The 14,344-nt window shown below is 34.2% G+C and overlaps 2 protein-coding genes across 2 annotated transcripts; one reads left to right on the top strand and one right to left on the bottom strand.

Annotated features, from left to right (window-relative positions):
- Window positions 1–211: 211 nt before the first annotated feature.
- kctd12.1 (potassium channel tetramerisation domain containing 12.1) lies at window positions 212–2,079 on the bottom strand. The gene is given in 1 exon segment (NM_194405.2): window positions 212–2,079. A coding segment is annotated over 1 exon segment (867 nt). The 5' UTR covers window positions 2,018–2,079; the 3' UTR covers window positions 212–1,150.
- Window positions 2,080–7,829: 5,750 nt separating this feature from the next.
- Window positions 7,830–13,662, top strand: acod1 (aconitate decarboxylase 1). Its single transcript, NM_001126456.2, has 5 exons — window positions 7,830–8,036; window positions 8,620–8,781; window positions 8,871–8,960; window positions 9,645–9,844; window positions 11,396–13,662. Exons 1-5 carry the CDS (start codon window positions 8,025–8,027, stop codon window positions 12,363–12,365), a joined length of 1,434 nt encoding a protein of 477 aa, NP_001119928.1. The 5' UTR covers window positions 7,830–8,024; the 3' UTR covers window positions 12,366–13,662.
- Window positions 13,663–14,344: the final 682 nt, after the last annotated feature.

Genomic DNA, 14,344 nt, shown 5'->3' with positions numbered 1-14,344 from the left:
TCTGTAACTTTTACCCTATTTAAACTCAAACATGCATTTTTGCTTTTCTATGTAAGGTCTTTTTAAAAAGAAACACAAAAATCATGGGATGCATTTACACCAAACAGGAGAGCACGCAGAAGGTGTTCAGCAGCTGGTTACACGTCTTGTTATGCCCTCCAGCCACTCTGGCACACTGGAAACAAACAAAAATGAGGCTGATGCTGAAAGATTATGACAGATTATAATTTATTGAATGATCAACTCTTAGAACAGACAACAGAGACACTTTACAATGCTGGAGTAAAAGGGAGCACTTTGTTGCAATATAGAGAAGAAAAGGTAAACCAAATAATTCCCACTTTTCATCCAAGCAAAATGTGTGCAAAATACAAAATGGTTTAAGCGCTTTTAAGCCTTGCCAAAGAATAAAGTTGTAATGTCATTGTTTCCATCCACTCCACGATTAAGATATTCAACTCAAATTTCTTAATCTGTAACGTTGAAATGCAAATTAGTCTAAAAGTGCAAAGAATTACTGCAGGTAACTTTGGCACCACTATATTTTACAACAAAAAATTAAGGCAGCAGTTCTATTTTTTGTTGTTTAAGCTATTTGAAAAGATGAACCAGAATTTAAGGGGAAAGCCTCATTGAGATCTAGCAGTGATGAATGTCAAACTCTTTCCAGATGGTTGCTTAATGATTCAGTAAATGGATTTTCCTTAAAGTGGAATCATCTTTTAAATCATTCACCCAGTAACAAAAATATCATTAAGAGCATTCATCAAAATCTTACAAATCTGCTCTCTATGCAGTGTTCGGATGAAGCATTTGTTGATGCATGCATAAAGAATAACGAGTACAAAACACATCTGGGAATCTTTTTACAAATAGGCCCTTGAATCTGACTTACAAAAATCTTTATCTGCAAACAAAATGAAATTATGAATTTCTGAATGGAAGTGCTGAGATAGTAAGTTATTCTGCGTTTGTTATTTCTAACAATACCTATAGTCAGCCATTAAAAATTCTATGGAAACAACTAGATATTTGCTTTGTGTGAATGAAGGAAAACTCCAATACACATCTCCTAACCGGATAAAATTTCACTCTCGTAGTAGGACGCCTATGTACACACGCTCTCTCTCTTAAATAAAGCGCTTTTGGCTCATTCTCGACAGAAAACATACTCTGTGTAGCTTGTCCAGACTTTGTCCTCGTTTGGGTCGCTGCTGGAGTACGCGCACGTGCCCGTGGAGCTGCACGCGACCATCTGGAAGCCAAACTCTGACAGTTTGTCAAACGCCTGTTCGAGGAAATTATATTTCAGATAATAGCGCGAGGTGTACCTCTCTGGGGGCCGGTCCGGGTCTCTGCTTTCGTTCAATGTGTCTCCAAACACCTCCTTTGCCAAAGAAGTCTTCCCGCAAACCGTGATCCGCGCGACCCGCCTGAATTTGGCGTCTGTCTGTATGTCTCTTCCCATTGTGTACGAGCCTCGGTAACCAACCGTGATGTACCCAGACTTTCTGGACTCCAGGGAGGGAGAATGTGCGCTGCTGGCGACGGACAGAGTGCGAGAAGTCTCGGGTCCGACCACCGGAGTCGCGCTCGCGCTCGGCTCCTCCGAGTCACTCTGGCAGATCTCGTCAGTGATGGAGTTGTCTTTACTCATTTTGGGACTCAAGAGCTTGCTAAGGTCCCGCAGCTGAAAGAACTCAGCCTCTCTCTGTAATCTACTTTTCTCTGGAAAATAGTCCGGCAGAACCAGGTTTAGATCCCGTAGGTAGTCTAAAATGTAGCGGAAAAGAAAGCCGTCCCGGTCCAGAAAAAAACGACCTTTGCTGTCCCGCGCCAGCTCAGCCGGTGTTTTCTTACTGAACATGTTCCACAGCAGAGAGTCCGGTACGGCTATTAAAGTGGTGTGCCGCGTTACATACACCTGTCCTCCCACGTTAAGTTCGATAATGACGGAAAACGGAGACGCGGAATCAGCGCCGTTTGATATTCCACACTCGGGGTCTGCCAAAGCCATCGCGTCTCCTCTGCTGAAGATGCCAGTCACTCGCGATTGTGCGCAAAGGGCTTCCCAAAGGCTCGGGATAAGGGCAGATGTTTGTTTAAATAGGCTGTGGGAGGGGAGAGAAGACGAACGATGTTAACGCTTTATTGACAAAATGAGACCAACAGCTTGCATGCCTCCTGCTGTCAAAGATCGGATGCTAGTGTATCTCATGCAACAAAAGTGTAAGGATGCTAAATGTAGATAATAAGATGGCGGAAAAATATACGGATAAACGAAATATCCCCCATATCTATCACGCAGTGGGTGAAAACAGTTAATTACAGAATTGACATTTCTCTTGTGCCTTTTGATAAAGAGAATAGCGACATCTGGTGGTAGAACGTGAGAGTTGCGGCTACCAAACTTCACAGTTAAACGTAGGTTACTAGTAAAACGCTTATAAAAGTAATTTATTAACAGGATTAGCAAACGTTTAGATCTGATACAACATGAGCCTGAGTGACTGCTTTTATTACAGGCTTTTATCAACCAGCTACCAATCTGCCGTCAAGTTGGCCAGCAAACGTTTGTATTCATTTTAAATCAATTCACTTTTATTGTCAAATCAGCAGCAGCGGCACATGTAGGCTACTATGACCAAGGGCGGATTTAACCATTAAGCAAGGTAAGCGGCCGCTTACCTTGTTGAATTTAAACAAACACATTAAATTAAGTATTGTTAATTTGTTAATAGTAAACTTAATTTGTTTGTTTAAATTTAGCTAAAATTAATTTTTACAACCACTTAACTTAAAAAAAAATTGTAAATCCAAGGAATCATATTTGAATATTTTTTTTCAGTGTAGTTTATATGAAATTTTTATTTGTAAATTAATTTTAAGAAAACTAATTAATTTAAAAGTTTGACAAGGTGCTTAGCATTTTGTTATTTTTGTTTTGCATCAAAACAAAATGTAGAAAAGCAGTGATATAAGAAAAAAAAGTGCAAAATAAATAAATTAAAAATAAATGAAAATAGCAAAGATGCATTTTATAACTTTTGGGCCCCATGGCGGGAATTGCTTAGGGCCCCCAATTCACTAAATCCACCACTGCTGATGAGTAAAAAGCCCAAGTGCTGGCTCCAGACATTGCAAAATACTACAACATACTTCAAAAAAAAAAACAATATACTATAAGCAGTGTTGACAGATACGTAAAAGACAATAAATTCATTAGGTAAAGCACACAAATGGGCACAGATGGACGAGTACACAGTCAAAAAGGTGTACACATAGTGTGTCATTGTTGTAGGCAATATTGTTTTAAGGTAAGGATTGGGTAAAGTGCAGTGCATGCTACATTTTAATGGTATGCAGTGAGGGGTATGGAAAAAGTTTGTGCGAGGTGTGTTGTGTTCATCAGCCTAATTGTGGGTAGAAGCTTTCCTTCAGTTGGCTGCATGACCAGAAGTAGAAAAGTTCAGAAAAGTCTGTGGCTTGGGTGTGCGTTGCTGATGATTCTCTTGTCTTACCTCATGCACTGCCTGGTGTAGATCTCCCAGAAGGAGGGAGGCTCAGCTCCTACAACAAGGCCTGCCGTTTGCATTTATTTATTTATTTGTTTAACAATAATTATTTTTATGGCATTTTACTGAGTAATGAGCATTTGTAACGTTACCACACCATGAAAAGTTGAAACTACCTAATATTTAAGAGTAAAAACTTTTCTTCAGAACCACATGGTCACTATTTAAGGCCGATATAATTTCAGAATGATTAATTGACCTTGTTACACTGAATGTATGACTTCTAACAAGCTGCATATGTTTCCTGGATACTTCGATCAATCACAACATTTTTAAAAAGTACCTTTGCGATTCACAGGTGTTTTTCTTTTTTTACACTTCTGAAGTGTATACCAGGACTATGATCTGTGCTCCTACAAATTTGAGTGGTGACAATTTAATTCTACAGATTAACAAAGCAACATTTAGGCAGCCTACTGACTTTTTAGTAGCAATATTCAAAATATTGTATGATAAAATAGTGCTCAGCATAATTGAGTACACCCCATTTAGAAAATGAATATTTTATCCTTTTTTTTTTGTGAATATAGGCAATGTATTTTGGTGTATTTAAACAAAACTGATTTATTAAACAGATATATTTAATAAAATAATATTTTTGTTCACCAAACAATTTTGAAATTGAAAGATAACACAATTAAATTCAAACAAAATATTGCAAAAAAATGCAAAATTTCAACTAAACTTTCATTTTTTGCTTCTCTTGATTTTTCCTCTTTTTTATGTGTATTTATTATTTTTCCATAACATATAAATTTGCCTTTACTAGTTTCTGGACTGTTAGAAGTTATTTTGTTAGATAAGCTCCAGATTTGGCTTCAGTACTGACTAATCTAATGTATATGCACAAATATAATATTGTACTGCTTCCTATTAAACATCTGAATTTAAAAGATAGATTTGTGAGGGGTGGTCTTATGCTGAGCACTGTAGATAATAAAATGTAAAAAAATAATAATAATAATTAAAAAACTGTAAAATAGCGCCACACAAAAATACTATAGCTTATACGAACCATTTTGAAACCTAATTTACATAATCAGAAATGCACAATGTGTTGTTTCTAACTACCAAAAATGTCAATAAAAGTTGCTTTGTTATTCTTTTCAACATAATATTTGTGAGTAAAGGGTCAAGGCTTCATAAATTGAAGCATAAATACACAGAAAACACCAATGAATCACAAACTCTGGGAAACTCAATGAAGTTAATTCAATGAAACATTTTACAGTTTAAGACAACAACACTTATTTGTACATTCCAAGAAAGCCAATTTATGTTTATTTAAGAATATAACATAAATGTATGAACATTACACTGAATCACAATTTTTACTATATGACATATTTGTATGTTTTATTTTCAACCAGCCAAATGCTGCAGCAGAAATCCAGCTTCATCAGACCAGAAAAAACTTCTAATTTTATATGATTTCTTTGCTGAGTGTCGTTGCTGTGCTCTTGTGCTTCTGCTGCTGGAGCTCATCTGCTTCACAGTTCACTGTTGTGCCTCCTTTCTAACAAGAAGTTATTTGAGCTACTTTCTTTCAGCTTGACTTTTGTCTGGTCATTCTTCTCTGACCTCTAAATTTCACAAGACATTTTTTGCCTTCAGCACTTCCTCTCACACTGGATATCATTTCTTTCACAGATTATTGTCTGTAAACCCTAGAAATCGTTCTGTGCAGGAGTTTCAGTTTCTGAATTACTCAGAGCAGCCAATCTGGCCACACTGGTGGTTCTTCCCTATTTTGATGATCTGTTTTGAACTTCAGCAGATAATCTTGGACATTCCATGATCCCTAAAAGAGAACTGAGCTGGCGCCTTGCTATGTGTATATTGTTTGGATAGACAATTGTTTTAACCATCATTTGTTAATCAGGTGTAACTGGAGCTGGATGAGTGTATGTTCACCCAAAAATGACAGTTTTGTCATCATTTACTCATTCTTGATTTGTTCCAAACTAGTTGATGTTTTTATTTTTTTTATTTTTGTTGTGTTGTTCTGTTGAACACGAGAAAGTATGTTGTAGAATGCTGGAAACCGAAAGCCATTGACTTCCATAGTATTTGTTTTTCCTATGGAAGTCAATAGGTATGTTTCCACCTAATTTGCTCATCAAATAAGTCATGTGATTTTGTTTAACAGATCACGTGATAACAAAATATAGGCATGATGCATCAGCATTAATGGACTAGCCAGTGGACAGACCGCATTGTAAGACATCTGAAATTTAGTTTTGGTCATTATAAAATCCCTCAATCAATGTCTCTCATCAAAGTGATTGAGTATTATACCTCCTGGTCTTGAGTGCTCCACAAAAGTGGTCTCACGCTTCCTACGGTTTCCATTATTCTTTAGAAAATATTTTGTACTTAACAGAAAAAAAGAAGAAAATAAACTCAAGTCAAGAGTGAGTAAATTATGACAGAATTTTCATTTTCTTTTGGTGAATCACTTTAATTCTTAAGCATCGATCACACATTGTGCACCTGAACACAGTCCTAGAGTGTATTTTACACCCAGTTCAGTTTAAGAGTACATCAGTAAGCTGAAATGAGTTGAGTTCATCAAAAATATCAGTCTTAACTGATATTTAAATAATACTATTAAATAATACTGTATAAATAATACTATTTATTGATACAGTTTTATTGTGCAGCATCAAAATACATAATTTAATCTTTAAACATTTCCCTTTGAACAAACATGATATGCAAAACTTAAACTATTTTAAACTTTTGATTTTTACATTAAATGCATTGAATCATCTATTTCTTTCAGTTTACAGGAGCCAAACTCATGTGACTATGAGGAAGCAATGACCAACAGAACGTACTCTTTAAACTCTAATACGCAATAGCAAAAGAATTTCCAGATTTCACAAATGCTGGAGAGATACACTTACTGCAGATTCAAGAGATCAGGAAATGTGAGCTCATATTCTAATATGATATCAACTGATTATACAGTCCAAAGCATCTAAGCAGAATACGTTTAATGTAAGGACAGTGAACTTCTGGAGTTTACAACCTCTACATAGATTTATGTAAAATACATTAAAAAAATTATATTACATATAGATGTGTAAAAAAACACATCCTGAGATCCTCAGTTTCTAGATTCACGATTTATTGTTTAAAAAAAACATCTGTTTTGTTCAGAAAACTGCTGATGACATTTCTTATAAATTTAAAAGTGAAAATCTTGTCATAGCAAATGTCAATTTTTTTTTTAAATGTTTTCAGACAACACAAGAACAGTTCGTAACTTCAAAGTTGTTAAGAAAGCAATATTTGCAGTTATAATCTAATTTAATCACATGAATTGAAAATATTTGTAATTCTGGCCAACTCTCATTTTATGCAAAATGAAAACACTTTATACGAAATTCAGAAGCAATGTCACACTGAAAAACATCATAGGATTACTTAGACATGACAATGTTTTTAGTAAATTGTGACTTATTAAACTGAGTTAGCATGTTCTAATAAATTAGAAAAGTTACACAAACTGTGTTAAGTCAGTTTAATGTAATGTAAGTTCAAATGACTCATGAGGTTAGTTTGATTCAGCTTAAAAATTTAAGGCAACGAGTTTTTTTTTGTTTTGTTTTTTTTTTACCGTGCATCAGATCTTTAAAGGATGAAACACATGTGAAAGAAATTTTTTGATTAATATATACACACACACTACCAGTCAAAAGTTTGGGGTCAGGTTTTTTTTCTTCTTTTTTTTTTTTAAAGAAAATGGTTCTGTTCATTAAGGCGGCATTTATTAAATGTAAAAACATTTTAAATTGTGAAATATTTATTAAAATATTTATTAAAATAACTGCTTTCTTATTGTATGTAGTTTCAAATAAAATTATTACTCCCGTCATTTTTGCTTCTATTACTATTACTATGAATATTAGTGATTTCTGAAGGATCATGTGACTCTGAACACTGGAGTAATGAAGCTGAAAATTCATTTTAAAATCACAGGAATAAATGATTAAATTAAATGATAAACTAATTCTGAACAGTTATTTCATACTGCAAAAACATTTCAGTTTAACAGTTTGTACTGTAGTTTTGATGAAACAAATGCAGCCTTGGTGAGCAGGAGAAGCTTATTTTAAAACATTTTAAAATCCTACTGACCCTAAACTAGTATATACATATACTAGTTTATTCAAAACCATTTCTTTTACATCTTACTAAATATTCAGTGTAAAGAATATTGCAAAATCAAAACATATGATTAAAAATGTCCTTCCAATGTGAACTGTGTGAGCTGCGCATGCGTGATACCATAAGGTAGTCACAAATTGTGAAATACTGCTCTTCACGCTATTGTGGTTTAGTAACACTGGAAAGTTGGTGGTTAGTGAGGTCGTTCTGCCAGTAGAGATGTTAGTATATAAGGCTGTCAAACTGGTCAAATCAAGATTCAGAGCTCGCACAATGATCCGAAAGGTATTCACTTTTACCTAACATTTCATTCACTATTTATTTGCAACTAAAATGTCTTTTGTCCAGCAGCCTTATTTATTTAGTTATGTATTGTCTGACTCATTGTATTGTTCTTTGCTACATTTAAAATTCAAATGCACCTAAAAAGTGTTCACTGCAAAAAAATGCTTTTCTTACTTAGAATTCTTGTCTTGTTTCTAGTCCAAATATCTAAAAGTTCTTATATCAAGAAGCATTTTCTTAACAAGCAAAACATATTTTAGGAAATAATATGTCAAAAATGTTCCTTAAATCAAGCTAAATAATCTGCCAATAGGGTAAGCAAAATAATCTTATCACAAATCAAAAAACAAGATTATTTTGCTTACCCCATTGGCAGATTATTTTGCTTGATTTGAGGAAAAATGTACTTAATTTTGGCATTTTATTTCTTAAAACAAGATAATATGTTTTGCTTATCTAGAAAATGCTTCTTGATTTAAGAATTTGTAGATATTTGGACTAGAAACAAAACAAAAAAAGAAAATCATTTTTAACAATATTGAGCTGTTAAAAGAGAGTGTTCTTTTTTCTGCTCTTCTCTCAGAGTGTTACGGACAGTTTTGGGGCAGCCGTGTCCTGTCTGAGCACATCCCATCTGACAGATGAAGTGATCCGAAGGAGCAAGCGGATGATTCTGGACACACTGGGAGTGGGTTTGATTGGAACCAGAACACCGGTCTTTAACACCGTGCTTCAGTGCAGCCAAGTGAGTGTGTGGTGTGGTGTTTGTGTTGAGCACACTGTTCGGTTCTACTGCTTTTATGTCTGACTCTGCTTTGATCATTTATGAATTAGAGGCAGCAAGCGCTGGAGAACAGCAAGGTCTGGGGAAGACCAGGATCATCTCTTCCACCTCAGTATGCTGCTTTTGTTAATGGTGTTGCGGTAAGTCTTTTGAAATTCACTGTAAATACATGAGTTGCTGACAGTATGTTAAACTCACTTCAAGTTACAGGTGAAATCTTGTTTAAGCCGAGTGTAACTTGCTAAAATTAGACAGTAACTTATTTTTTTATGTACATAATTTTTAATATCAGTTTGAAAATTAAAATGACTAGTAAAGTTGATGTTTTTTTGTTTTAGTTCAATCATATTAACTTTAAAGTCATTTTAACTTACATTAGATTAAACTGACTTAAAACAGCAAGTTAAATATAAGCCAAGACAGTACTGTATTTTTGTGTAACTTTATTAAAGTAGTTTCAGTTGAATTCTTAAGACTTTCACTTTTTTAAAAGGGATAGTTCACTCAAAAATGAAATTCTGTCATTTAATTTCTCTTGAACACAAAAGATGTTTTGAAGAACATTGGAAACTGATAACCATTTGCTTCCATAATATTAGTTTTTCCTACAATGTTAGTCAATTCATTATCTTTTGTGTTTATCAACAAAAAGAAGTGGTTAGGAACAAGTTGAGGGTGAGTAAATGATGTCAGCATTTGCACTTTTTGAAAAAGTGAACTTTAAAAGTTTAAAAAGTGAACTGAAATTTAAGTATAATGCAGTCTCTTTCTAATAAGGAATATGCATGAGTAGTTTGACAGTGTTTTTGGGATATATATTATAGGTGCACTCTATGGATTTTGATGACACCTGGCATCCAGCCACTCACCCGTCAGGCGCAGTGTTGCCAGCTCTCCTGGCACTGGCTGAAACACTGCCTGTTAAACCCTCTGGCCTGGAGCTACTGCTGGCTTTCAATGTGGGCATAGAGATTCAGGGGAGACTGCTGAGGTTTTCCAAAGAGGCACACAACATTCCCAAAAGGTAAAACAGATTTTCAAAAATGTTTTTGACCCCATTTATTTTGATCTAATCATGTAATCTTTTGGCTAGTAGAATTTAGTCGTGATGAAACTGAAACATGGTGTGCAGTATCTGTGGTATAATAAGAGTAATTGAAGAATTCAGATGCAAAAACGTGCCGTCTGAAATTTCTATCAAAAAAAAAAAAGTATCCTCCTATGTTTATGATGAGATATTTCACTTTAAAGACCAGGAAAAGGACTTATTATTTGCCATAAAAGTGATATTAATGAACAAACACACAGGAATCTGATAAAAATACTAATTTTAGAGGAAAATTTCAGACGGCATTTAGAGGTTTTTCTATCTGAACTCTTCAATTAGTAATTAAAATATTTTCAATTGTTTGTGAAAGTATCATGTAAGTAATTTTATTAAGAAAAACACAAAACATAACTCATAACATATTCAGAAATGCTTAACTAATAATTATTTAATGAATAATCAGTTACATAATACAAAATGTAATTAAACTACTATTGGGATTAAAGAGGTGTTTCCGGATGTTTTTGAAACACATTCAAAGCTTTGTATGCTCACGAAGGCTACATTGTTTTGATCAAAATAAAGCAAAATGTGAAATAATATTTCAGTTTAAAATATTGTATATTTCTAGTATTATATATTAAAATAAAATGTGTACAATATAACATTTAAATAAAGTGTCTTCCTGTATTGTAGCTTAACACTGAATTTTCAATAGTCATTAGTTTGTCAGTCTCTTGTTTTTTTTACTAATAATACCAATAAAACGGTTATACTACTAATTATATTTTCTATAATAATAATACATTTAATTTATAATAATAATTATATTTAATATTTATAAATATTATTTCAAATGTAAACATTTTAAGATTTTCATTATCATTGGTTAAAATTGTGGCACTGCATAAATAAAATTTGTAAGATTCATTGATGAATAAAAAATTTCAAAAGAACAACTTATTGGAAATATAAATATTCTGACAAAAGATATAACAAGCTTTAATATCAATGTTGGATCAATTTTACCCATTGCTAGCTGAATAAAAGTGTTACGTGTTACTTAAATTTTTAATGACTTTTAGTTTTAAAAAACTTGAATGTACATCAACTCATTTTCAATAATGTATATTAATCAAATAAGTCTTTAACATCTTTAAGTCATAAAATGCAAACACAATGTTTGTAGTGTAAATTCATGTGTACTGAAAAAAAAAATCCTGTTTAAAAAAAAAACTTTATCTACATGTGAATGAATGTGAATTTTAATATGTGGCGAGAGATTTCGAGGGTCTTTTTTTCATTGTCAATCACATTATAGGTGCCTGATCCCTCTTAAACTTATGATGTTGAAAATGCAACCCTGCAGATTTACAAAAAAACTATGAGCTGCCGGTACTTCATCTGCACATATGTATTAGAGTTGACCAGAATTCAGCTCTAATGAGAAACTTTATTGCGGCTTTTAATGATTTGCTTTCTGATTAGTTCGACATTGACAGATTGTTTTGTGTGTGTGTGTTTCAGATTTCACCCTCCTGCAGTTGTTGGTGTGATGGGCAGCGCAGCAGCGACAGCTAAACTCCTGCGTCTGCCGGCAGCTCAGAGTATCGCAGCTTTAGCAATCGCCTGCTCATCTGCAGGAGCCCCCATGGCCAACGCTGCCACCCAAACCAAACCCCTCCACATGGGCAATGCTGCCCGGGGCGGTTTAGAGGCATCTCAGCTCGCTCTTTTCGGCCTCGTGGGCAACACACACATTCTGGATCTTCCATCTGGCTTCGGGTCCTTCTATCCAGATTACGTCCCTCACCCGCTAGCCGAGGTCACCCCTAATTCTCACTACAGATGGGTGCTAGAAGAGCAGGACATCGCGCAAAAACGCTTCCCCGCTCACCTCGGCATGCACTGGGTAGCAGATGCAGCAATAGAAGCGAGGGCCAAATTTTTAGACAAACACCCCAATGCAGACCTCAGTCAAATCAAGAAGATCACTCTCAGAGTTCCCTCGTCCAGATATGTGGACTGTCCACTTCCGGTCACCGAACACCAGGCCAGACACTCTTTCCAGTTCAACTGTTGCACTGCGTTGCTGGACGGCGAAGTCAACGTTCAGTCCTTCAGCAGAGCTCAGATGAACAGAAGCGTCCTGAAAGAGCTGCTGCTGAAAGTAGAGCTGGAGAACCCGCAGGACAATCACTCCAGCTTTCAAAAGATGTATTGTGAAATCACTGTGTTGTCGACGCAAGGGGAAATGTTTACTGCACGCTGCGACACTTTTTACGGTCACTGGAGGAAACCGCTGAGTCAGGAGGACCTGCTGAAGAAGTTCAGGCTCAACGCTTCGTCCGTGCTGCCCAATGAGGTGCTGGAGGAAATCATTTATGCTGTAGATCATCTGGACACTAATCAAGACTGCTCCAAACTCTGGTCATACATGCACTTTAATAAGCACATGGTGCAGAGAGATGAGCGCCGCTGCTTTGCGTTGGCTTGAGTTGATGTTTGAGGCAACGTTCAGGCGGATTTTTGGAGATCAAAAGCTGTACTCATTTTGTTCTCATTTTAGAAGGATTTGTCAACACAGTTTTGAAGCAGTTTGTGGTAAATACATTTCTGCTGTAAAAATGTATTTATCTATAAATTTAGCTTAAAAATATGATGAAAATGTCCTTAGTACTGTTTGTTTTTTCTGATGAACACAAAAGAAAGTATTTTGAAGAATGTTGACAAACTGGTCAATGTCAGTGGCTTATAAGGCTGTTCAATTAATTACAATTTAATTTCTAGTTCAAGTTTGACCTTCAACAATTATGAAAAAAAAAATACAATAGAGATAAAATGATTATTACATAACATCTCTTCATTTCCAGCAACGCACGTTCATTTTCTCAGCAAATTGACCTGGATTTCACACAAAAATCTAAAATCATGTCACTTTTCTTTTGTTTTTCAGTTACCCATTCTGCTATGGTACTGATGATTGTTTCATGGTCTTTGAAATGTATTTACATTATTTAAACACAAAAATAAATAATGGTGATTACAATATTTACCAAAATAATTGTGGTTATGATTTTTCCCCATGATCGAGCAACACTAATGGCTACCAGTTTACAAAATATCTTTTGATTCTGAGGATGATTAAATTAACATTTTCGAGTAAACCATCTTCTTCAATCTTCAACCTTGCGTTATAATGGAAAATAAATGTTCAGAATCATTTGGAGATTGGCAAATATTTGTTTTTGGCTGTCTCTACTTGCATTTTAAGTGTATTTGACTGTCAAGATTTTGTTCAAAATATACAGCTTTAAGTTATAGCTCTATAAACTCATGACTTTCTGAATGAAAGGTTTTACACCATTTTGTTTTTAAATATTTTTGTTCAATTGCACCTTTGTTTTATATTCATTTACATACAGTAATAAAGTCACACTACCAAATGCTTAGTTTGTCTTTTTTCATTTTTTATTTTATGGTCTCATGATCACTAAGGCTGCGCTTCTTTAGTTGCAGTAACAACTGGACCGTCTAACGACACACTTTTCTCTTTTTTTATATATTTAAAAAAGTAATTCCTTTTTTATTTGTTATATAGATATAGAGTAGCAGTCAAAAGTCTGGGGTCAGTAGGATTTTTAAATGTTTTCAAATCAGCTTCTCCTGCTCACCAAGGCTGGATTTATATCATCAATACAGTACAAATGGTAAAATTGTGAATCGTTATTGCACTATAAAATAACTGTTCTAAAGTAGTTTATCATTTAATTTAATCATTTATTCCAGTGATTTTAATGAAGTTTCAGCTTCATTACTCTAGTCTTCAGAGTCACATGATCCTTCAGAAATCACTCTAATATTAATTATTATAATTATTAATGGTAGTAATAAAAGCAATGATGACTGAAGTAATAACTTTATTTGAAACTACATAGAGTAAGTTATTTAACATTTTAATAGATTTTTTTTAATTTTACATTTAGTAAATGCCACCTTAATTACCAGAATAATTTTCTTTAAAAAAAAAATGTGAAAATAAAACAGACCCCAAACTATAGAGCTATGGTGTATGTTATTATGATTTTTTTTGTCATTTATGTTGAAGCTAAACTTTCAGCATCATTCCTCCATTCTTCATTATAACACGATCCTTTCCAGAAAATCATTATAATATGCTGATTTGATGCTCAAGAAAAAGTCTTGTTATTATTAATATTATAAATGGCTAATAACAGTTCTGCTGCTGAGTATTATGGTAAAAATAATTTATTTCTAGATTCTTTGCTGAACAGAAAGTAGAAATAGCAATAGTCCTACATTTACAAGTGACTAGTCACTTTTAATCCATTTTATGAAACTTTTCTTAACATATGTTTAAAAAAAAAAAGCAATTGTGTACCTTGTCAATTTAATTTGTGCAACAAATACTATGTAGTAATTCTGCTCCTGTCTGTCTTTAGCAGACGAAAATAA

The sequence above is a fragment of the Danio rerio genome, chromosome 9 (genome assembly GCF_049306965.1).
Source record: "Danio rerio strain Tuebingen ecotype United States chromosome 9, GRCz12tu, whole genome shotgun sequence".
Lineage (NCBI taxonomy): Eukaryota > Metazoa > Chordata > Actinopteri > Cypriniformes > Danionidae > Danio > Danio rerio.
This window is presented reverse-complemented; position numbering and strand designations above follow the sequence as displayed.